This window comes from Nothobranchius furzeri, chromosome 18 (assembly GCF_043380555.1).
Source record: "Nothobranchius furzeri strain GRZ-AD chromosome 18, NfurGRZ-RIMD1, whole genome shotgun sequence".
NCBI lineage: Eukaryota > Metazoa > Chordata > Actinopteri > Cyprinodontiformes > Nothobranchiidae > Nothobranchius > Nothobranchius furzeri.
The window spans coordinates 16,979,000-17,005,296 of NC_091758.1; the positions used below are offsets into that span (position 1 = coordinate 16,979,000).

At 41.9% G+C, this 26,297-nt stretch overlaps 1 protein-coding gene and 1 long non-coding RNA gene across 2 annotated transcripts in view; both read right to left on the reverse strand.

Annotated features, from left to right (window-relative positions):
• The window catches only part of galnt16 (UDP-N-acetyl-alpha-D-galactosamine:polypeptide N-acetylgalactosaminyltransferase 16), a 51,308-nt gene extending 33,503 nt beyond the window's left edge, over positions 1 to 17,805 (reverse strand). Inside the window, exons 1-4 of the mRNA XM_054741885.2 lie at positions 17,395 to 17,805; positions 8,054 to 8,235; positions 3,714 to 3,812; positions 3,567 to 3,634 (exon numbers count right to left, since the gene is read on the reverse strand). Coding sequence (XP_054597860.2) covers positions 3,567 to 3,634; positions 3,714 to 3,812; positions 8,054 to 8,235; positions 17,395 to 17,592 — 547 coding nt within the window. The 5' untranslated portion in view covers positions 17,593 to 17,805. The remainder of the gene's footprint in view (positions 1 to 3,566; positions 3,635 to 3,713; positions 3,813 to 8,053; positions 8,236 to 17,394) is intronic.
• On the reverse strand, positions 8,244 to 17,388 carry LOC107391861 (uncharacterized). Its single transcript, XR_001573718.3, has 3 exons — positions 10,934 to 17,388; positions 10,566 to 10,795; positions 8,244 to 10,486 (listed from the first exon to the last, which is right to left on the reverse strand). It is a non-coding gene; the product is annotated as an uncharacterized lncRNA (long non-coding RNA).
• Positions 17,806 to 26,297: the final 8,492 nt, after the last annotated feature.

The window sequence follows — 26,297 nt, forward strand, 5'->3', positions numbered from 1 at the left end:
CACTTGGGAAGACTGACCTAGATCCAGGAACTCTAGCTAACTATAGACATATCAGGATAGAGTACATACTGACTGGAGGGTTCCTTTGCTCTGATCAGAGATGATGCAGAACTGGTTTTAGAGTTTTAATAAACCCAGTTCACCTTTGTCTTTATTTTCATCACAACAGCTACTCCTAATGGAGTTTTTCTGCATCTTGTGACACACACTGCTGTTTTATAAAAACCTGTGTGAGCCGCCCATTTTTAACAACTTTATGTTTAGGCTCATAATGGAAGCTTGTGTGTGACATACGTATACGAGTCTTCACTCCTGCAGAAGCAGTTTGGAGATTATGTCTTCATCCTTCACACGAAGACCAACCAGACCCAGCACATCAAGTTAAATGGCTCACACTGGAAACAGTTTCTCATGATACTCAATCCTGGGACTTAATTAGAATTAAGAAGAGGGACTTAAAATCCTGCTCAAAGTCCTTTTGGAAGAGCAGTCGCTGTGGGTGCTGCTAGTGGGACGTGAAGGCAGAGGGTGAGTGAAAGGAGGCATTAGTGAGCTAAAAGGCTCCTGCTGCTACGTCCACTGAGACAGCCCTGGTGAGAGGTGTGTCCAGCTCTGGCACCATCATATGGGTCTGAGTTCTCAGGGAATGTAGGTCAATGAACCATTCCCAGACAGAAGACAAATGGAAAATACAGAACCGTGGTGGACGATGTGAAGCAGGAGTTCCTTATTCAGCTGCTGAATGCTGACAAAGGGGAAAAACTACTGAGACACGATGATCCGTAAACTCCACAGACCAGAAGCACCGTCTGACAAATACTGAGTTAGTGTCCCTCAGAGGACTCTCAGGTGAAAACATCAACATTTTCAACATTTTTAGGTTTTTTACATGAATTATTAAACTGAAGACTGTCATATCACATCTATAAGTAGTCTGATTGATGACTTTCAAAAGAAAGATGCAAAAGGACTTGTGTCTACAACGATCTGCTTTAATGTGAAAGAAAGATTTCTTCTGGTTTTCCCAATTCCTTGAATGTTTTATGTTAAACAGCAAAAATATGGAAGAAGATGCCAACATGACCTGCAGATGTGATTCTCCTCTCTGCTGCATCAGAAACCCTGATTTTGTACACAGGAAGGAGGAGAAGGTTAACAGAGATGGAGACGCATGAGGCAGAGGAGACTAAAGCACTGGGCTGGTGTCATCTGGCTCTATAAGGGACACTGAGTGCTTTACACTTTACTGTTTGTCTGCATCCTGCAACTGCAAACACATCGTCTGTCCTGCTCCACTGTGTTCTTGTTTAAAATCCTCTTATAGCTAAATCAGGTGGATGTGGTGAGCGTTCATCACATGAACAAGAATTCTTACACCATTGACAGTTAGTCAGCAGGCCCAGAGAGCAGACCAAAAACGTGTGTGTGACAGACATAAAGTGAGAATGTTTTCACCATTTTTATGACGTTTTAAGTTTGTTTAAAGGAGGATGTATACCAGGGTTTTATATCCTTCCTGAGCTGATTAAACTTCAATTTAATCAAGGTCAACATGGCATCTAATTTTCATTCAAAACAAGCCTTCCATATGCTGTCAGCAGCTGTAGGCCCTTCTGTTCTCTGTTCTTGTTGTGTTGCACATTTAAATTCTCTGTTTTATAAACGTAAACAAATCCCTGAACAGATGAAATACTGATTGATTTCCTTTCGTTGTCTTTAATTAACTCATCTTTAAGGTTATTGCTGCTCTTTGAAAACGTTTACTCTCAGTTATATTCATCCTAACATAATAAATGTTCCAAACATTATTTTTAGTCTAACCAAGCAGTAAATAATAATAATAATAATAATAATAATAATAATAATAATAATAATGCATTTAATTTATAGGCGCCTTTCAAAACCCAAGGTCACCTCACAAAACATGATAAAACTTACACACAAATAAGAATAAGATAATTTAAACAATAAAATTACTAAAAGTATGCTATAAATGTCAGAGTAAAGAGTTTGTGGGCTAGAGAGTGTAAGCCAGGTTGAACAGGTGAGTTTTGAGTTTGGATTTGAATGAGAGGAGGGAGTCAGTGTTACGGATGTCAGGAGGAAGTGAGTTCCAGAGCCGAGGAGCAGAGCGACTGAAAGCTCTGTTTCCAACGGTGGTGAGATGAGCGGGAGGAACCACAAGGTGAATGGCAGAGGAAGACCTGAGTGAGCGAGATGGGACAGCAACATGGATAAGATCGGAGAGGTAAGAAGGGGCTAGACAGTGGTTTGAAGAAGTGTTCAGGGAGTTGTTTTCTTTTTGTTTCCAAGATGGAACATTACAGTTCATTCATTAACGGCTGTCTATGAGTAAATATCTAGATTCTTTAGTGGTGGTTTGTGGCCACATGGATAAAAATTCAATCATTGATCTACATAATATCGATCTAAATGTGGGAAAAGTTCTCAGAAGTAATCTAAATGTCTCATTTGCTTCTCTCCCCGGGGAGGGGACTCACTCTTAGTTTAGCCATAGAACACCCAGGAATATCTGGTAACTAAACATCATCCCTGAGGAACTCCTCCGACCTTCCAAAAACGGTGTGGGGGTCAACAAAATGCTTTCCTGAATGGTGGAGCACCAGCCCAGAAGGCTAAACAGAAGTAAGTGGATCAGGAACAGAACACCAACATGTTGGTCCAGGAAACTCCCCAAACCTTTATCCCTCTGAGAACTTGTGGTCCATCCTCCAGAGACAGGAGGACAAACTCAAACCCAACATTGAACTTGACTAGAGGCTGATTGGCAGCAGGTAAGAGTGGATTAAAGAGGATGTCTCTGTGGAGTATTCATATCTCCATCCATTTTCAGACGCTTATCCGGAGTCGGGTCGCGGGGGCAGCAGCCTAAGCAGAGAGACTCAGACTTCCCTCTCCCCAGCCACTTGGGCCAGCTCCTCTGGGGGAATCCCAAGGCGTTCCCTGGCCAGCTGAAATACATAGTCCCTCTAGCGTGTCCTGGGTCTTCCTTTAGGTCTCCAGAATGTTGGACGTGCCTGGAAAACCTCACCAGGGAGGCTTCCAGGAGGCACCCTAACCTAACTGCCTCCTCTCAACTCTATCAACTACATGTAATGTTCATAAAAACATTCAAAACTTCTAAAATGCAGGAATTCTTCTTCAGTGACCATAAAACAATGAGAAAACAAACACTTGGGTCAATCTCCCAGAGTCATTAATTTAAACTCTTCAGTGTTTTTATGAGTCAGAGCTGATAAATCTAGTCCTCTGTCCAAGTATCAGTCAGATAACAGATCATATTGATCGTCTACATGAGCCCTCAGGTCATTTTCAGCTAGCTAGGAGCTACTCAGTAGTTACTGATGCTTGCTACATCCTACAATGCATCACAAACACGGCTACAGGACGGCGTTTGGCTCAAACCTGCAGTCTTTGTTTTGGATCAAGTTCAGATTTATTGTTCACACAATAAACAATCCAATCTGAAGTTACGGAGTTTAACCGCTCTACACACATCGCCCACAGCTGTTTTAACCAGCCTGGAGCAGTCAGCTAACACTTACGATCAGAGCTGAAGTCGTCTATCAGGATAATTTCTTGAATGAGAGGCGGAGGACTACGTATCAGAACACTGAAAGGAAAAGGAGAAAAATGAGATCCAGCCTAAAAAACAAGTTCACGTCATTGTTCCTGCATGTTCCCATCGTTACCTCTTCACAGTGCGAAGGAGAGTAGAGCGAGCTTCGTTGTGGAAGGTGATGATGATGCTCGTGGAGGGAAGGTCTGAGTCGTAGGTCAGAGATGCACATCTACACAAAACAGGAGAAGAAAACAGTTAGGTCAACGTGTTTCCATGTGTCGAATGTTCGGTCACAAAATGTGGAAGTTGAGAAGATATTTATGCAGCTGTGATTAGCAGCAGAGGCCTCTGGAGTCGACTCAGCGTTGCTGCTTTAGTGATTTGAAAATAGCTTGTTGCCCAGCAACAATTTCACATATTTTATGACCCTCAGCTTTTCTCTGCTGCTGGGAGCCTGAAGGCCAGGTCAGAGAACCGAGCTGAAGCATCACTCACCACAAAAATCTTAAACACGTTTTATTTTAATGCAACCAACAAAATAAACATATTATGTCATATTTGTTTCCAAAGTTTTCCAAAAACAATAAACAACTAAATATGAAGCTGCTCTCCTTCCATTTTTGGTTATTTTATAAAACACAGAAAATGTTTCTTTTTACCTTGCTGACGTTTCGTTTGCGGCTGCAAACTTCCTCAGAGCTGACGCTGATGGTGGCGTCACTTCCTTCTCCGTTTATCCCATAGGTTTATCCACGGACAGCAGAGGACATTGTCGCCCTCTGCTGTCCTCTCTCCCTTCTCTGATGAAGCAGTCCCATGCACGATCCAATGAGTAAACTCCATCATCTCTGTTCATGGTCCCACATCCACGTCTCCTTATCTCTATAGCGTCCTTTATCCATCTTTTGTACTTCTGTTGTTCGGTGTTATGATCCTTGTGTTGTCCCAGTCCATTACATGGTTTTCTCTTGTGCAGTGATCTGTTACGGCTGACTTCTTTATTGTACTTTCTGCTTCTTCTTTTGCTGCTTCCTAAACGGAGTAGGAAATGGTGCCACCATCAGCGTCAGCTCTGAAGAAGTTTGCAGCCGCAAACGAAACTGTCAGCAAGCAAGGGAAAGAGAAACCTTTTCTGTGTTTTAAAAAAGAACCAAAAATGGAATTAGAAATCAGACACAGCAAGAACGTACCAAAGATGAAGCTGCTCTGCTACACTGGACCCAAAAATGTTTCTGGGTCACATCATTCAGCACCGTTAAGCTGCTGATGCTCAACGAGAGGCAGACAAGACCAGCTTAGACCAGCTTTCCTGGACTTTACCTGGAGCTCAAAAAGAGCTCGCCTGAAGTTAATAAGGCTCTCACCTGGAGCTCATCATCAGGGACTCAAATCAAGAAAAGGACATGAGTACCAAGCAAACCAGATGTATCATCTAACTGCACTCATGGGTCCAAACACATTTTCTAATTACATCCTGATCAGCAATGCCAGCCTCATCCCCTTGATTATAGATGTGGTGAGAAAATTTAAGAGTAAAAAATCCATGGATTGTGATGGCCTTGATACAGTATGTCATTAGTTAAAGAAGTTCTTCATAGTATCCTTCAACTGTTAACTTATATTTGTAACAAATCATTTCATACCGGAATTTTTCCAGATAAAATGAAAATTGCCAAAGTGATCCCATTATATAAAAATGAAGATAAACAGGTTGTGTCAAATTATAGACCAGTATCTTTGCTGCCTACATTTTCAAAGATTCTTGAAAAACTATTTGAAAAATATGATTTATTGAATGACCATCAGTATGGGTTCAGAAGAAATCGCTCAACATCTCTAGCAGTGATGGAATTTATTGAAAATATTGCAACAATTGTGGATAAAAAACAGATTGGAATAGGTGTGTTCACTGATGTACGCAAAGCCTTCGATACGATAGATCATTCTTTACTGTTACAGAAATGTGAAAGATTTGGTTTAAGAGGTGTTGTACAACTTTGGTTAAATAGTTACTTGGAAAGAAGGTTCCAATATGTGAGTATTAATAATATGAAATCTAAACTTAGAAAAGTAACTTGTGGAGTTCCGCAAGGATCGGTGTTGGGACCAAAGCTATTTTTACTTTATATAAATGATATTTGTACAGCTAGTGATATTTTAAAATATGTGATGTTTGCTGATGATACAAACTTATTTTGTTCTGGAGATAACATAAAGGAATTACTGAAAACAGTGGAAATAGAATTGATGAATTTAAATAGATGGTTTGTATTTAATAAACTATCACTGAATGAAAGTAAAACAAAATTTATGTTGTTTGGAGGTATTAAGAATAATATTGAAGTAAAATTAAATCTAAATAATGTTGAAATTGAAAGAGTATATGAGACTAAATTTTTAGGAGTAATAATTGATGATAAACTTTGTTGGAAGTCTCACATAGATCATGTGAAACGGAAATAATCTAAGTCTATTTCTATTCTTTACAAAACAAGAGATTTATTGCACAAGAGTTGCCTTTATTTACTGTACACTTCCCTTTGCTTGCCTTATATGAGTTATTGTGTGGAAATTTGGGGAAAAAACATACAAAACATATCTGGATTAAATTTTTAAATTGCAAAAAAGAGCTATTAGAATAATAAATAAAGCTGGATATAGGGAGTCCACAAACCAATTTTTTGTAAGATCAGCTGTTAAAATTTAAGGACATTATATATCTTAAAACTTTAGAAATGATGTATAGAGTGGCGAAAAAGAATGTTCCAATTTGTATTTTAAGTATGTTTAAATTAAGAGATGGAAAATATGATTTGAGGGGGTCTTACATGTTTGAAATACCTAAAGTGAGAACTAATGCGAAGTATAGATGTGTGTCGGTTTTGGGAGTGAAGTTATGGAATGGACTTAATGATGAACTGAAGATGTGTTATTCTTTGTCATTTTTCAAGAAAATTTAAAAAATTTGCATCTTCCAAAGTTATAGAAACTTAGTTTGATGTCTAACCTTGTGTTGATTTGATTTCTTGATTTATCATTGTTTTTCTTTAAATGTTATGCATCTTAGCTATCAGCCTTGGTTGAGGATTTGATTATCTCTGTGGGAGTTAAAGATAGGCTAATTATAAGCCACTAGGCTTCAACCTATTCCTTTTTTTAGTTGCTTGATTACTTTTATGTAAAATTGATAAATTGTTGTTGTTGACCGAATAAAAATATCTATCTATCTATCTATCTATCTATCTATCTATCTATCTATCTATCTATCTATCTATCTATCTATCTATCTATCTATCTATCTATCTATCTATCTATCTCTCTCTCTCTCTCTATCTATCTATCTATCTATCTATCTATCTATCTATCTATCTATCTATCTATCTATCTATCTATCTATCTATCTATCTATCTATCTATCTATCTGTCTATCTATCTATCTATCATCTATTTGAATATGCAAATAGATGCTAATGCTAAACCTTCAATCTCAATGAAAAACTTTGAAACCAGAGTCTCTCACTTCATTAATAGTGATGCGATGAAGATGGAATGACGTTTTTGACGCAGATTTAAAGCAGAAATCTGGAGATTTATATCCAATTGCACCATCTAGAGGCTGAAAAATGTTGTGCACCTTCAACCATTTTCACTACATCCGTGATTATGGCCGAAAGCAACGCCTCTCGTTCCTGAACGCACACCATTAGCCAGCTAACAAACCTAAAATATAATGTTTTACAATTATTTATCACGCGTTATGTTGTTTATTCGTATATTTTTAAAGACTTACGTGCTCACAAGATAGGTTGACAACTCTGCATCAGTCTAAGTGCATCCACAAATGCTCGTGCACGCTCTAAGATTGACATCTATACGTTAGCAGATGTCTAACACTATTGGCTAATGTTGAGCTGCACTCAATTCAATTTGCATGGGGCTCTACGGGACGGGGGCACAGGTTTAGCAAAAAATAAACTAAATCACAGTGAAAGGCATGAATTTCTATTTAACGGCATTCTAAATAAATCACACATAATTCCTGAAAGGTGGAAAACTCTGGATTGTTGCTTTAAGTAAATTTACATCCCACACAGTTCCAGCTTGGCTGTTGAGTCATACATGAAACCGGGATCCACCACCACCATAATGCTTTACACCACCCAAGGGTGCTTTACATCTAAAAGTGGACAAACATGTAGAGCATAAAAACTGTATTAATGCACATATATTGTTGTTCTAACTTCTTATTAAACTTATTGTAACACACAGCTGTCCCGTTCCGAACCACAGCCTGCTCTACCTCGATCAGAGTTGTGTCACTGCTACTGGCTCGTGCAAGCACCATCAGAGTGCAACTCAGATCATCAGACAGATTCTTCTATCCAACTCTAAATCCATTTGCAGCCCGCAGAAGATTAGTCTCTGATCCTCTGGTGGAAGTCAACAACACAAAGCTTAAGCTCTGCTCACCTGTAGTGTCGAGTGTCCCGGATGGCTCGCTCGCTGCCCAGACGGTCGCTCTCCTGCAGATTAAAGGCGTGCTCCCTGTAAGGGTCATCTCCTGGTTTGAGCTGCCTGGCTGACAGGTAGGCCTTCTCATCGAAGCTGCCCAGCAGCTGCCTCTGCTGCTCAGTCTGAGGAGGCGGAGTCACCTGGAGATGACACAGAAGAGTTTCAGGATAGACGATGGGCTCAGATAGGAGCAATGCTCAAATAATAAGGATTATAATGATAATAATAGTAAGCACATTTTAAAACTAATGTTACAAGGTGCTACACAGCACGCCTGTTATCAAATATTTGGTAAAATAACATGACATTAAAAAGATAATAAACAGGAAAAGTAAAGTCAAACTAGAGGTCAAAATAAAGGTTAGCAAAGATACTTTTATAGGAATTAGTCTTTTTAAGAGGGATTTAAAAGAGGGTAAGGATGCAGTCCATTTAATCTCCACAGGAAGGTTATTCAGAGAGGCAGGATGTTAACGGGAAAATCGTGGTATCCAGGACTTCAGGATGGCTATCCGAGCCCTGCTTAAGGATCTGAAGTTATATCAAGAGAGTAGAAAATAAAGATTTCTGTTATATAATGTAATTAAGTTTAAGACCTAACCAGAACTTACAGATACAGTGGATGAATTGGGCATGACCTATTAGAGTTTGAATGACTTTGGTCAATAAGGAAATTGTGGCTATCTATCACAATTTCTCAGTGAGTTGTGAAATTGTTGAATTATTTCTTCTCCTCAGACAAAAACACACCTTGCTGGAATCAGCTCATCAAAACACAATGGTTAAGGTGTATGAGGTCCTGGGTTTCAGCGCCATTATTGTGAAGGACTGTAGAAAGCTAGGCCTGGCCAGACTTCTCCTCTGTTTAATTCTGCACAGAGAAAGGGTCTGGGAACGCTCCTATTCAAATAACCCCAACCCGTGAGAATTCTAACCGAGCCAATCAGCGCTGAGTATCGTACGTCACACACCATAACGCCGAGTTTGTCTGTCATAAACATGGTGACTGAAGTGGAGTTCGCTGCGGCTCTTTCCTTTGTTCTAAATGATTTGAACATGTCTTTAAAACCACAACAAGTACAAACGCTAAAAGCCTTTTTTCTAAACAAAGATGTTTGCGCTGTCGCCAGACTCCAGCGTTGCCGACTTCACACACAGCGATGCTCAGTTTCTCATTAACAACGAAGACAGCGGTGGAGTTCACTGCGGCTCTTTCCTTTGTTCTAAATGACTCAGATATCTTTAAAACCACAAATAGAAGCGCGAAAAGCATTTCTTCTAAAAAAAATAAGACATTTGCGCTGTTACCAGACGCAATTTTTTTTACTACGACTAGAAATCTACCGCGTCGTGCGGTACAGTCGGGATTTCCTTCCTTTATCTGATTGGTAATTTTTGAGTCTTCTAGTCCCACCCCTCAAGTGCCTCTGCCTGTGAGTTACCAGACTCATTCTCTGTGCAGAATTAAACAGAGGACGAGTCTGGCAGGCCAGGCTAGAAGAAAGCTCCTTTCTTGTCTGGATCCTCTCCAGCTAGCGGACCTTAACTTCCTGGTTCTTTATTTCCAGGGGAGGAAGGCCGGTAACACTCAGTTCCTGATTTTTCACTTCCAAAAATTACCATTATTCAGTAGGTTGGTTTGAAATTGGTTTATATAGAAAAAGCATAGAAAATGGTGTGAACAAGACAACGCGACCCCCTGAAGTTATCCCTCATGGTCAGACGTCAAAAATCCTCAGAGACATTAGTTTTAATCCCGAGCTCGGCCCTCCCCATTTGGTGACAGGCACTTTTCTACTGGATCAGTATGGAAATGTGTCAAGATCTGTGTGCATCGCAAATATCTTGCTAAATGAACAAGATGTGAAAATCATAAGTGCTGCTGTATCTAGTCTGATTTTGTAAAGAACAGACACTCTGGCATACTTTCTGTACTGGACAGATAAACAGTGGCCTTAGCTGTGCCCCAGATCAAATAAATTATCCACCAGGAGGTCACCACATGGTTCGGTTTTGACCTGCTGCCACTTTCCTAGTTTTCCATCCTCGTGTTGTTGGACATTGTCAATGAATATTTTCAGAAATATTAACTTTGAACCCCACTGAAACACAGGTTTGAATAGCTGCAGGTCCTTACTGAGAAAAAGTAAAAAAAAAAAAAAAAAAAAAAAAATTTTTAGAATCAATTAAAAAATGTTCCAGAAATTAGTGTAGAGATGATAAAACAGGAGTAAAGTGCACTTGTGTCATGTTTGGAGGAAGGTACTTAACCCAAGACATGCAGAATGCAACACGGACCAAGAACGGGGGTAAAAAATGATTTATTTATAACGAAGGAACTGAGGATGCACAGAAAAGTCTGTGGTAGGTACTGCTACGACAGCTCAGCGTCTGGAAGAGTGAGAACATAGGTGAGGATTGATTCTTATTCAGAGGTCCGTTATAGGCAGAGGTGTTTGGCAGAACTTACTGGGGGACGTGAGTTTGCTGGCTGGAGGCGGGAGCAGGTTGAGAGCTGGGGAAGCGCAGGAGAGGGAGCATAGGTGGAGGAAAGCGGGGCGTCCCGGTGGATGGGGCACCGGGTTGAGATGAGAGAGGAGGGTTATGGAGATTGGTGATATGGTCCACATGCTGAGTATTCAAATCCTGGAGTCAGAGGTAGGTGTCCAAAGGCAAGCGACCAGAGAACAAGCGGGAATCCTGAAGAAGGGAAGTAATCCACAATAAGCTCCAGGTGGTAGCAAAAGTAAAAAAATTTCAAAAAATACCTAGAGCAAAAATATTAAAGCACAAGAATCCTAGAGATACAAAAGGTTAACGCAAGTGGCTGGGTACTACCAAGCTGAGGCATTCTTCCGGCGTTGAATTGTGTCCTCCATCCACCTTAAATAGGAAAACATCCCGCTGATTGCTGATCAGGAACAGCTGGGGCACTCCCTTTCCTGGCAAGAGACTCAAAGATGGTTAGGCTCACAACCTGCTCCCACCTCCAGCCAGCAAACTCACGTCCCACAGTAAGTTCTGCTGAACACCTCTGCCTATAACGGACCTCTGAATCAGAATCAATCCTCACCTATGTTCTCCCTCTTCCAGACGCTGAGCTGTCATAGCAGTACCTACCACAGACTTTTCTGTGCATCCTCAGTTCCTTCGTTATAAATAAATCATTTGTTACCCCCATTCTTGGTCCGTGTTGCATTCTGCATGTCATGGGTTACGTACCTTCCTCCAAACATGACAGACCTTAAATGAGGGTAGGAACGTAGATCGGCCGATGATCACCTTCTGACTCAGCGGGTACAACGCCAGCATCACTGCAAACGCAGCACCAATCTTGGTCTCATTCATAAACAAGACCCAGAGATACTTAAACTCGTCCACTAGAGGCAGGACCTTGTCCCTTACCTGGACAAGGCATTCTCCCCTTATCTGTTTCAAGACAATGGTCTCGATATATCTAAAATACCGTAAAATATTATATCACAGGGTCAGAAAAAAATCGTAGCAAGTGAGGACCAGCAACTTGTGGTGTTCCACAGGGCTGTGTCTTTGGTCAGATTTAGGTCACGTTTACCTGCAGCATCAGTGGAGCCTTAGAGCCAGTCAAACCATTCAGAGATTACCACAGTGACTCATTCACACATGGGAAATAAACACAGGTATAGAGTCGACACAAGTCTCACTCTCTAGCACAACTTCTATCAGAAAAACACATCTGTCATTACTTAGAGGTGACTTTGTTCAACTTCCACAGAGGAAGGATGACATAAAAGCCTCTTGGCAAACTCCACACATTTGCAGCAATGGTTATTAATGTGCACTCTCATGCAATACGTCAATCAATCAATTCCTTTGAGCTTTAATTCAGTATGAATAACTTTATGAGCCAAGAATGTAAATGTTAGCTCCTCAGTCAGTCACCGTGTCACCGATAACAAGGCAACCATCACAATCAGAATACAGAGTCAACAAATCCCCAGTAACAAAAGGATTTCCCCCTTAAGGAGCTTTAGCTGTCTCTGCCAGGCCAGATGAGTGGGAGGTTAAAACAGCTGATGAATACTTAAAGAGAGACAAGAGCCGCCGTCACCAAAAGGAGACGCCACATTATATCCAAACGCTTTATTACAGGCTGGTCAAGGATTAAGAGGAATATCCTGGAGAGGCAGAACTGAGACTACGGCTGGGCAATCAAACAATATTTTATCAAGGAAACAAAAGAAGATAATGACTATTAACGCTTTAAAATTAGATAAAAGAAGGACAGAGAGAGAGAGTAAGACAGGATACGGAGGGCTGAGATGGAGACCCACCATGTTTAACACTAAATACAGCATTTATAGCAGAACAACTTCTAAAATACACTTGTGATTTCACACAACAGCTTTTCAGTGAGTTGTATCAACCAGAAGCCCAAATAAATCAGCTTGGAGGTAAGCACAGAGCGGAAGTGAGTTAGCCTCCTGAACATCAGTCAAACAGGACACAGTTATCACCTAAAACCAAGGTTCAACAATATTTTATATGCAATAAATATGAAATATAGAATTTTTAATAAATATTTAAAATGTACTTTAAAAAAACACTTAGCTGAGACTTCATGATTTACACAGTTATTAACCACCGAACAGAAACCCTTCATTAGTTGTTTTATTGACTCAAACTTGAACATTTTCATGCTATTTAAGAGGTTTTTCATTCAGTTTTTCCTTTATAACCAAACGTTGCTTTTCAGGAAAAAAAGAAGGGAGAAAAGTGGAATTCTGAACCAAAAAAAAAAATTCTGTTATCTTGGAACAAATTTGGTGGTGAGCTTCTTGAGCAGCCAGTTTGTATTCCAACGAATGTTTGCTTAGAAACTATTTAGTAATAATTACTTAAATCCATCCAAACAAAAAAAATCTTGTGATTTCTAAGAAAACAGACAGCTCCAGCTCAAACTGGACCAACAATCAACATTTAGTTAAGCGTGAACCATGGAGTTTTTAACTTTTAGTAGAACACAAACTAGTGGTACAGAGAAGAGCAGCTTTCCAAACTATTTCTCCAACATAATGCTGATCCAGACTGTAAACGTTTAGGAGAGAATTTACAACTGTAATAACGGGTTATTCCTCTTTTGGCTTATCTATTTGCTTAATGTTTTTGTGAATTGTTTTACCACCACATAAGTACTGGGATATTTGAGTCATTACTGGGGGAGTATCTGCCATAGCAGGCAAAATCTTTAACTCCCATCATTCTTTGCAGGAATGCGTATCACCCACTGCTGAGGTCATCTTATGTTGAGTTTTATTTGTTTCGGTTTAATCCTGAAAATAAGGCTCTGACCTGTTAAAACTCTGAGCTTTGTGACTAACCAAAGAACTAGTGGTGGATTTTCATGGATGCAGCTGCTTTATTAATATATACAGTAGCACATGATGTCATAGAAGCAATTCAATAGACACAGACCCTCTACTTTGGGTCTGGTGAACTTCCAGGGAACAGACGCTGAGGTAGTGGAGTTCCTGGGTGTTCACCTGAACAACAAACTGGACTGGAGTCACAACGCTGATACTCTTTTCAAGAGGCATCAGAGCAGATTTTACCTGCTGAGGAGACTGAGGGTCACTCCTAAGACCTTCTTTGGCTCAATGGTGGCATCAACCGTTTTTATGGTGTGGTCTGTTGGGGGAGGAGCTTATCTGTGGCTGTGAGACAGAGACTATAAGCATATCACGAAGGCTAGCTCTGTCCATGTCCCTTTGATGCAGTGCAGGAGGTGGGAGACAGAAGGACTCTAGCAAATGTAACATCACTATTGGACAGTGTCTTCCATCCCATGCATGGAGCTGTTGTGGAGCTGGAGAGCTCCTTTAGTGACAGCCTGCTGCATCCTTCATGAACAGTTATCGCAGGTCCTTCCTCCCAGCAGCTGTTAGGATTTATAACCACCGCTGTTCCCAGAAACCCAGTAGATAAGTACTTTTGCATTTCTTGATTCCTGCTGTTTTTGTGATTTGCGTCCGCACACTCTAATTATTGCATTTGCACTTTTGCCATTCATGTTTATCATTCCATGTCCACAACTTATTTCTATATTTCTTATATTTAATCTCTAAAATGTGTATATTCAGTTTTTTAACTTTTGAATACTTTAGAAAAATTCTAATAGATTTTTTGAGTTTTTTTGTATTCCTACCATTTAAAGAGTAAGTTACCCCCTACCAGGGTCTTACTTCACTCCAACTTACTGTTTGAAAAAATGCAACAAATGCTGTTGCCTGACAGACCAAGAGGAGGGAGCCACTAACAAATACACACACAGGCTCACAACGGCATTGGGACATCATATGGTACCAGCTCACGTCATAGGGTGTTTCTTAGCCAATAGGGATGGCAGATTAAAATTCAAATGCAGTGTAGAGTTTTTACCTGGCAGAATTTTTAAATTTTAGCTAAGATGCACTAAAGTGTCAAATAATTGACTACACGTGTCTACAGACACTCGTTTATATTAGCAAAAAAAAGTGATTTGGGGTGACTTGTTCTTTAAATTCTGATTACTCGGATTGTCTACTTTTTACTCTATTTTGCTTCTGTAGTGAATAAGATGGCTAGTGTTAAGCCCGGGGCACACAGGAGGCAGACGCACTGCGCCTCGTCGTGCCCGTGCTTTTGAGAAGTCAAATGGTCGTGCTGCGCCGCGCTTCTTGGAAAGTCGCACGATAGTCACAACATCACATGGGACTTGAAACAGGAAGCAGGAAGTGACTCTATTTTTTATACGTGATCAGACTTGCCACCGTGTGTTGTGAGACTCATTAAAAACGGGTAAGTACGCTATTCAGTAGAATATTTTAAGATCAATAGTGGTTTAAAGTTATCAACACTGCAGCTGGGTTTGTGCCGTAAAGCCGTTCCGAGTCGTGATGTCTGTTTTAAAGTACTCCACAATGATGTAAAATTGAGATACGGCTAACGTTTATTTTCACTACACAGGGAGCACCGCGCTGCACCCCAGAAGCGACACACCGAGGCGCTCCCTGTGTGGCCACTCTCATTAACTATAAAGGCTTCTATTCAAAATGATGGCAGATGCCACAACGCGCCGCGTCTGCCTCCAGTGTGCTCCTGGCTTTATGCCAAAATTTCCCACCGAGGGACAATAGAGATTTTTTTATTCTATTCTATTCTAACATCAGCTTATTTAATGGTATCTAGAACTGATGGAGTTGTAGCTGTTCTTATGTTAGCTACTGATATGATTTACATTTCCAGATGTTATTATTTTATATGAAGAATTTCACGACTACAGAAACATTGTTGACACAAACGTCTCCTAGGTTGACCCGGACTCTCTGGAGGTATCATGTAACTAAGCTGGTCTGGGAGCGCCTCGAGTCCCTCTGGAGGAGCTGGTGGAGGAGTTCATTTAAAGGTACCTGATCCGATTGTTGGTAAGATTATGAAACAACCTTTCCTCATAGAGAAAATGTAGAATTGCTGACTTACACCTGGCTCAGAAACTACGTATACTCAAGTATCATGTTTCTAATTTAATGCTTTACTTTAAATAGAAATGTTATTTCAATTATTTAACTTCTAAAATTCAAATTATTTTTGTTGTTTTCAGATTAAACCAAGTTTATGTTAAACTTCTTCCCTCTAATGGGTTTTGTCACACGTTTTTTCTGAGTAAAAGTTCCCAAACATGATCATCATCAGCAGATGTGATCCAGGTCCTCTTGTCAAGTCCTAACGTGGTCTTATCCAACCCTAAAAACCAACAAAAGCACAAAACCCAGCAGCCTGATCGGGGTCCACGCAGCGACTGATCAGAGAATAAATGTTACACGGTGACGGGTTTGTTGATAAGAAGCACGGAGGTGGGCTGAAGTCATTTGTTTGCAACGTGGTTAGATCAGAGTTCGGGAAAAGGAATTTGAAAAAGTTCTCATGTGTTCCTGTGAAGTTAGACACAGTGCTGAGGAATTAGAAGAAAAATGGAGGAGCGATGTGGAACCAGCAGTAACAGATGATGTCCTCACTGTAGCTAATGAGTGTAGGGCAGAGAGATGGAGGAGATCCACAGACGAGGGCTCAGATCCAGGAAGAGACGGAGGTAAGGAAAACAAACAGAAGGACTGACAGAAACACACTGAGCTGATGAAACCTCAGGGGAGGAAAAGAAAGTCATGGATGGAGGGAAGAAGGAGGAGGAACGGGTCAGCACAAGGATGTGGTGTCCATATATCCAGCAGGCATCGGGTCAGTCCACCAAAACAAACAACGAGGACATCTCAGCTGGGTGAGGGGTCAATGATCCCGCGGACAAACCCACTATTACAAAACACGCCGCAGGAGTGCCTGTTTAACAGTGTTCAGCCTGTGGACGTCTCCGAAAGTCAAACTAGGTCCAGATCTGATTTATCCAATCACAGTCACTCAGTCATGTCATACAGGAGGGGACGGTCAGGAACCCTGGAACCCTGCAGGGGCCCGACCACAGCTCAGACTGAGATTATTCATCTTCTACTGTGTGAAAATCTAACTATGGAGGGCAGATTACAAAACATAACAACTCTTTACATCAACATAACCGAATCTAAATACAAAAAAAGTTCCTCCTAATAATTAAAGTCCCACTGTTAGGAGGATCTAAATGTCAGAACCCAGACAGGAACATGAATAAGGGATCCAAACCCACATTTACGACTTTAGATCTGTTGTTAAAGACAGCAGGAATGGGATTAAATAACAGCCAATCATAGCAAACATCTAAATAATACAGCAGGGAACCAAAGCACAGGTCAGCTCAAGGGTCAGAGGTCAACCTCACAGCTATGGGAATCCACTGGTTAGCTAAATATACATTTATCTGATTATATTTGTATTCATGATTTAGCATATAGGAAAAGCTGCTGATAATAAACAGATCCATGTTAGGAGGAGCTAGAAGTGGACACAGATTTATGACTTATAACCCCCTAAATGAGCCCAAATAACTGTTAGGAAGCTTTTATCTCCTTCTGTTCGACCGGATCTTCTAATCTCAGCTGGGGTTCTGTCTGAATGTTTCTGTTCGGCAGACTGAGATGGGCCTAAGGATCCCGACCCGAACCCTTTGTTTTATCCACTTGCGCTCCTGGAGGGTAACTTCTCCGGTTCGGGTTCGGGAGGATGTGATCTGGCTGTGACATCCAGCTGAGCTGCACCATCAGTCCAAGTTTCATGCACACAGGCGTGCACCGCACGCACACACACGCACGCACGCTCCAGCCTCCAGCCACAGAACCACCGAACCGCTCACTCACAATCAGCGGGATGGTCCGCTCGTCTCGGTGGATCTCCAGCCGACCGGGGACCCCCTTCTGTCCGTGGTTCCGGACGCGGGTCTGCGCCGCCACCGACGGAACAGACTGGGGCTTCTGGTCCTGCCACAGGTAATAAAACGTTCCCAAGATCCACGCGACTGTCAGAATGGCGATGGCGTTGGCCCGAATCCTGCGCATGGTGAGCCCATAAGGAGGCCACCGGAGGCGAGCCCGGCTGGTTCTGGTCCGGTACGCGGCGAGAGGTGATGAGTCGGACCGCAGAGCAGACAGACAGCCAGAGAGCAGCTCTTCTTCAGCCGGAGATCTGCCTCTCTGCTGGGATCAGCGCACTGACGGAACCGCGGTCCTAGCGCCGATTCTTCACCCCCCACCCCACCCGACGCGCGCGCACGTTGTAAACCCACAGCTGCTGCAGAACCCACCTCCAGCTGCGAGAGAACACACGCACGCGCACTAGGACCAGGGCCAGATTAACACTTCGTTGTACCCTGGGCAACAATATTCAAGGGCTCCATCATCACGACCCAAGGATCACCATAATGTGGTCACATACAAAATATTTTTCTGTAATATGCAGTAAGTATACTCAATACTTGAATGCCTGACATCATGTAACCTGCTCAGGGTAACCTTTGACCCACCTCGTGTGGACTGACCAATGAGGAGAGGGTCTTAACTTGAGGCCCTCTCTTCATTGATCAGTCTGCATGAGACTGACTCTCAACTGACGTTCAGTCATAGGCAGCGAAGCGTCTCTGTGCAGCGCAAAAGCCCGGGTGGACAGTTTGTTTAACATAGGGTGATCATATTTCCATTTCCACACAAGAGGACAGGGGATCTGTGCCTATGACGTCACACTATGGCAACGCCACACAAACCATGTTGGGACCCATGTTTTGTAAGAACTAAATTAATATCAGATTCTGCCAATAAAAGGGCTCTAAAACAATTCATATGTAAATATTTTGCATATTTATTACAAAATCTCATTTTTCTGCTTTAGTGCTGCAACAAGGTTTTATTAATAATAAATTATTATACCTTTTGTTTTACTACAGCATCGGTAAGCTTCCTGTGCACAGATTATTAAGGATGCTTGTTTCAGCTGTGAGATTAGACGATAGGATCAATGAAAAAATAAGTTGTCACACACTCCATGGAAACTTTCAGAGAATCCACAAATAGTGGCTTTCAAATGGTTTTGTTACTTTTTGTAAGTTAGAAAAGAAGCAGATGAGACAGCATGTCTGATAATTTAGTTTTTCATCTGATAATATTAGAACATGTCAGTAATGTCTGAGGGTTTTTTGTAAACACTGTATAACTAATACTCCTGGAGAGGGTATGGATTACACAGAGGCTTCTGGGGAGCCCAGTTATGGGGGGGGGGGGGGGGTCATTTTGCCTTGGCCCCCAAAATGCCTTGAAACGGCCCTGGGTGTGTGACTGAGTTTTGAAGGTGATCTGAATTGTATCAGATGTATAAATATTACATGTGTATAACTTGTTGTTTTATCCATTCAGCTGTTACCAGTTTGGGGGTGAAACTTGATGTAGGACTTAAATTTGATGCTCACATCAATTCTGTGATCCGGTCCAGTTTCTTTCACCTGAGACGCCTTGCTAAAATCAAGCATATGCTGTCGAGAGCCCACCTGGAGCGGGTACTGCATGCCTTTGTAATTTCTCGTCTTGACTACTGCAGCTCTCTCTTCGCAGGGTTGTGTCAGTCAACACTGCGTCGCCTACAGGTTGTGCAGAACAGCGCTGCCAGGTTCCTGACTGGGACCAGGAAACGGGACCACATCAGTCCAGTTCTGGCCTCCCTGCACTGGCTTCCGATTTCCTATCGCTCACAGTTCAAAATACTCGTCTTTGTTTATCATTTCTTCCAGGGTGGTGCTCCCCCCTATCTGGCCACACTCCTGAACAGACATTCCCCATCACGCGCTCTGCGCTCCTCTGACCAAGGCCTGCTCGCTGTCCCTCGGTCTAGGTGTCGTACCCGTGGGGACCGGGCTTTCTCAGTACTAGCACCGTTACTCTGGAACCAGTTGCCACCCTCAGTTAGGCTGTCCCCTTCTCTGCCAGTCTTTAAGAATCACCTGAAAACACACCTCCTCCGCTTGGCGTTTCCAGAACATGTTTGATTATGGCCCTCTATTATGTTGAATCCATTCCACAGTTTTCATTGGTACACTCAATCCATCCACTCAATCCAATTGTGTTTCACACATTTGTATTTTACCGGAATGTTTCATCTATCTTGTAATTTCCATTTTGTATTTTGTAATTTGTATTTTGTAATTTGTATTTTGTAATTTGAATTTCTTTTATTGTTGATTTATTCAGTATAATTACTTACAACTGCACCATGTTCAGCGCTTTGGGCTTCCTGACAGGGTTGCAGAAGGCGCTTTATAAATAAAGCTTTGATTGATTGATTGATTGATTGACAAGTAAAAACGTGTGGAGATAAATCTACCTACATTTTTCAACACTTTGTTTTGTTTTCTTGTTTTTATTGAACTGTTTTCCTGTCCTGTCTGTCTCTCATCTTCCTGCATCTCCTCGAAACTTTCCAGAAAAACTACTGCCTGGATTCTTACTTTTTCGCCTCATCAGCTACTTTTGAGCAGATCAAAGGGATCTCCTGACCACAAAGCGGAGAGGCGTTTCGATGCTGCGTCAGTGAGGTGAAATCACCGCAGCACAGGTGATGAGCTCCGCAGTAGCAGAGCGCTTCAGGCACAGATAAGACAGAAAATAGAGAACATGTGCAGACATGAACGATCGTGTGCTAATTATAGTTTTTTGGTTGCGCCACTCTGAAAATGGACTGTACGCTGGAAGCAGCAGCCTGGAGCGCTGCGCAACAACGATTAGCGCTCTGCTGCTCTCTCTGCTCTCTTCTCAGAAGAGTCCATAAATGATGTAATATAGGTAGAAAACTTTTTTCCGGCTCCCCTGGATGTGTAGGATATACAGCTCCCCCATAATTCGATCCCTGCTCCTGGATGAAAAACTGGACATTTTCATCAATACAAGAACCCCCAGCCCAGACGCCCCGGACAGAGAGTGAAAAGTGGACATGTCCGGGGAAAACAGGACGTACGGTCACCCTAGTTTAATATAAAGCAGGAGATTACAGATACAGTATTTTGCTGCCCTGGGCCCTTCAGAGTTTGTGGGCCCTGGGCAATTGCCCAGTTGCCCATATGGTTAATCCGGCCTTGACCACGACTGTCATCTGCAGGCGCACAGCAATCCGCCCCTGTGTGATTTACTGTTTCACTGTTTGGGTTCTCTGAAATGTATTTTCATTAAATAAAATTAAACAACTACATAAAACTGGTCTGATTCTGATCCTGGTTCCATCTGAGACCTGCCAGACTTCCCTATGAATGAGAAGGATGCTGTTTTTAATCGAGTGTTTGTTTGCATCTTACCAGACAAAACTCATCTTAAACGCATGTCCTGCAGATGCGAGTCTAGCATCAGACATTTAGGGGTGCTGAGCACCCAAAGAGCTGTCAGGCAAGATACATTTAAATATTTTGTACATTTTTACGCTGTTTCATTCTAACATTTGTGAAAGAGAAGAAAATCATTTTTGTCACAAATCAAAGTGTAGTTTTACATATCACATCTATGAATCTGGTCCAAGTTTGAAGAGTCTAGATCAGTGGTTCCCAGCCTTTTTTTCTAGGAGGACCCCCTTTGCTCGTGTCCAAGACAAGCCAGCCTCCCACCTCCACCCCGACCAACCCCTTGTCATGAGCCGGGGTGAGTACTCCTCTCAATATTCCACCTTTGAGTTGTGTGTTGCAGGAGAGGGAGGTTCCCGGCTGCACCTGGTTTGCAATCAGTTGGCCCGGCTACTTAAGGAGGATGGAGAACACACCTTGACGCTGGATGATTACTACAGTAGTTTCCAGCCGTTCTTGTGATTTTTGGATTCTCTAGTGTTTTTGGACTTCTGTGAACGTTTGGATTTTGTGATTACCTTCCTCAAGGTTTTTGGAACGTCTCTGGATTCAGCGATGCCTCAGGATTACTCACCCGTGCCCCATAGGACTTCTGGACGCAGCTCTGTACCGTTCTCCATTCCTCCTGACCGAACCGCTCTCCTGCTCACCTCACACTCCCTCTCCTGGACCCCCTCACTTGGATCACCCCAGCTCTCAACCTGCCCTCCCTCTTTCCTGCACTTCCCCAACTCCCTGTAAGTATTTTCTCTGCACCCAACAAGTTAAGGCTTACCTCCCCGGACTCGCCTGTATTTGCCCTCCCCTCCTCAGACGCTGCGCTCCAGTTTCTCGATCCCCACTGGATTTTCCAGTGCGCCTTCTGTTCCCGTTTAAAAAATATTTTTCTCCATTTTGTGAATTGGTTGTGATTCTGTGCATATCTTGGGTTAGACGTATTCCCCAGATCATGTCACCGCTACCTTCATAAATACACAAGATTGATTACAAACATTATGCAGACATGCAGAGCTATAACAAAGTGTTTTGGTTATTTTATTGGGTGTGTTATTTGGATTTTATAAATGCAGATTTTACAAATATAATCTTGGTAATCTCACAATCTCAGTACAAACGATATTGTGGGGATCCCCCAGTTGGTCATGGACCCCAGCTTGCTAACCACTGGTCCAGGTGTTGTAGCTTTATACCAGGATCAGAAGAAAGATGCTCAGTGAGAGGAAACGTTGGTTGGAATTATCCTAACAGTAAACAGAAGTTGGAATAAACTCCAGCGTTGTCTGAATTTCCATAACAGGATGCTAAGAAGACCAGTAATTTTAGATGAATTAATGTTTACTTCATTTTCCACTAATAGCAACATCCCATTGGAAAAAAATCCCAAGTCGCTTTTTTCTTTTAAAACCTTTTAATAGAAAAATGATTTTTCAGAAATGACAAATCTTACTTACGTAATTAAGGAGAGATAAAACAAATCTCTGATTTTAATCTCTGAAAAGTCCAATTGAATCTTAATGTTCTGATTTGTTAGAAGTCTCAGAATAAGTCATCAAGGCTTTAATTCAGTCTTTATCCTAACCGTATTTAATCCACTGCGCTCATATCTCTATCCTCAGTGCAAACTGTTTCCTTTTGATTTGGTGATTGGTGTGTGTGTGCTCCAGACCGGCGGTGAAGTCCCACCTCCTAGTTTGACATTGGCAAACTAAGGTGGGATTTAATGTGGCGAAAGCAGTAGCGGTCAAACTGACAGCCACTGCTTTCGCCACATAATCTGTTTATAGAACATTAAACACAAAATGGGAGACAGGATTATTTTAATCTGTTATCAACCAGATTAAATCAGCTAGCTATGAAATACACTAGATATTCTCTTCTAAGTAACTAAAAACTGAAAGTGAAGTACTAGGGTTTAGACACTGGAGGCAGAAACTCCCCATCTTTCCTTCTCTAAATGATGTTGGAAACCAAAGTGTTATTTTTATTACCAGAGGAAGGCGCAAATTCCTCATAAGGCAACAAAAGTGCTTGAAAGAAATTAGAGCATGTGTTTCTCTTAAGCAAGTCTTGTGAAAATCTTTTTAGACAAAGAACAAACGGTACAAAAGAACTGCGATTCTTTTCGGTACTTAAGAACAACCCCAAACAGTCCAGATAAATAATTAAATAAATCTCTAACTTTAAGGGTGCTGGGATTCAAGCTTAAAAGTGCTTCAGCATCGCCAAAAGCAGGCTAGAAACACCTTCTCGAAGGATTGCGAACTTTAGATCCTCTCCTGCTCTCTAGCTCACCATTACCTGCCTGGACTGAGGCGTGATCGTGTTTCCTGGACCTCTGCAATCTCTGGTCCACCACTACATATCATCAATCAACTCAGAATAAAATCAAAATGCACTGCTCCGAATGCCTTTATGATTCTGCTCTTGTCTGTTTAATTGGAAAGAGAAAAGTATATATTTCACTAAGTGACTAAAGAGGTGTCTTAAAAAGTTAGAATAGATCAGATTAAAGTGGTGCTGCAGACTGGGGAGGCGGGGGTGGTTACCAAAACCCAGGAGTTTCTGTTCTCTCCACTAATGACGTGAGCTCATTCAGCCCCACCTAAGAACAAAACACTGAGTGGGACTTCATTAGCTGGGCCCAGAACCAGAGCCCGTCCCAGAGAGACCAGGTTACATCATCAAGTAAAAGGAAACATGACCCAGAAACTTAGGCTCGAGTTCCATCTAACCAGTGGATGTAAACATCCTGCAGCTGTTCCTCTGTCTCTAGTGGTGGCTGGTTGGATGTGCATGTTCTCTCATGCACAACTTAAACACAGATGTGTCCTTTACTCTATGACCTGAAGACGTCCTGCTGAAATCCTAACATTAAGTCTTGATAAGAGAAAGTGAATGCATCTGAACATTTAAATAATCAAAGGTAATCGTTTCATTTATCAGTTGACATTTAAAAAAGCAATCTAAAATTCTCACAGAAGCCACAGTTTTGGAAAATTGAGCACCAATAATGAATTTAAATGATAAATGACCCGCACTTGTATAGCGCCTCTCAGAGTAAGGACTCCAAAGCGCTTTACACTACAGTGTACCATTCACCCATTCACACACACATTCACACACTGATGGTGATGAGCTGCGATGTAGCTACAGCTGCCCTGGGGTGCACTGACAGAGGCGAGGCTGCCGAGCACAGGCGCCACCCGACCCTCCGACCACCACCAGCAGGCAAGGGGGGTTAACTGTCTTGCCCAAGGACACAACAGCAGAATTCTCTGTCCGGAGCCGGGATCGAACCTGCAACCTTCCGATTACTGGACAACCCGCTCAACCTGTTGAGCTACTGCTGCCCCACTAAAGGGAACATAATATTTAAAACTCACCTTTTGCATCATTTTGTACTGCCATGTGTGTATATACTGCCTCTATAAACACTCCTAATGCAAATGAATCATCCACCCCTTTTGTTAGTGTTTGGTTTCAGGAATTATGCGCCTAAAACAAGCTCCTTGCTTGTGATGCCACAAACAGGGAAAGTAGAATATAAACAACTCTCACAGGCAAGAGAGAACCAATGATGGAGGAGCAGTGGCTCTACTCTGATGCTCTCCCGGACATCTGAGCTTCTCATCTTGTATTAGGGATGCAACGATACCACTTTTCCAAACCGATACGATATTGATACTTGGATCTCAGTACTCGCCATTACCGATACTTCTACCACACAAAAAAATGCTATGAAATTGAAAACCGGTTTTATTTTCTTCTCTGCTTTCAACAGGAAAAGACTGGGGTAGATAAAAAGAGAAATACATGAACAGAAATCATCACTAGACAAAAATATTAGGTGAACAGAAATGACAAGTTACAGTGATGCCACTTTCAAGCAACTGCATTGGTATCGGTTAAAATTTATTGATACCAATACTGGTATCGGTATCTGTGCATCCCCAATATTTATATCTATATATACAATTAGATTATATGTATTTAGCTTTCACTAAACCTCAGTTTGTTATCAATGGTAAAGATAGTTATAAAAATCTCTTTTAAAATAAATAAACCCTTAGAAAGCCTACAGCAGACGGTTCTACTCAGTTTTTGTCCTCTCTGTAAACTGGAGGTCGTTACACGTGTGACCCTTCGGCCAATGAGATCTGCTCGTTTTCATCTTTCACCTTACAAGTTAAAAAAGAAACAAGTCAAAGTTTCGTGTGTCTGAAGGATGAGGGACATTTGTCTTCATATGTCTTCCCTATCTATCACTGCTCTGCTGTCTGCATGTCCTCTGGGACAGTCACACCCCAGAGGGGAACTGTCCCAACACATCCTGACAAGATCAAGGGGTTTCTGGAGGGGTGGTCAGTGCCCCCCAGGTTCCCCCTCTGGACCCACCCCTGGACAGGGTGAGAATAAAAACAGCATTTGGAACACGCCCCCACTCTGAAGTCTGTTCCCCTCTCAGACCGGGCAGCACAGCCTTTAGTTGCTGTGGTAACGTCCAGATTAGCCGACCTGAGAGGAAACTGTGAAGTCAGTCAGTGTAATGTCAACAGTTTGTCTCTGTCCACGTGGGAAAACAAAGTGTTTTCATGTCAGAAGAGATTCTACAGCATTCCAGCTATTCACAGAAAACATCAGCAGAAGCACTCTAATTTCATCTCGGTATTGTTACTTTTATGGTCATTTTACCCTGTTCTGTCAGCCTTTTGCAATATTTAATGTCGTTTTTTTCCCCCAACGGAATTATTTTTATCCTTTTGCAACAAAGTGAATTTCTCTGCTGAGACAAATAGAGTTGACTTGCTTTCTTATTCTTCTTCATTTGGATCCAAACTGGGTTTTCTCCAGTTCTACTAAAATTAAAAACACCAGATAATTAAAATGGAGAAATCAAAGACAAATAGTTTTTTTTACATCGATAGTAAATCACATGTGGAAAAGCAAGCTGTAGGTTACAATAACAGCTTATTGCCTGTGTATATTTACCTGAAATTTTATCATTTTTCTTCTTTCTTCTCTCTAAGTATTGGTGCTGCTGTAGCAAGTGAATTTCCCCACTGTGGGATCAATAAAGTCTATTCTATTCTATATTGTAGGTAATAATGACCGCGACGGTGGTGCAGGAGTTAAGTGCTCGCCCCGTAATCGGAAGGTTGCAGGTTCGAGCCCTGCTCAGTCTGTCGCTGTCGTTGTGTCCTTGGGCAAGACACTTAACCCACGTTGCCTGCTGGTGGTGGTCGGAGGGACTGGTGGCGCCAGTGCTCAGCAGCCTCGCCTCTGTCAGTGAGCCCCAGGGCAGCTGTGGCTACATCGTAGCTCATCACCACCAGTCTGTGAATGTGTGTGTGAATGGGTGAATGACTTATTGTGTTGTAAAGCGCCTTGAGGGGT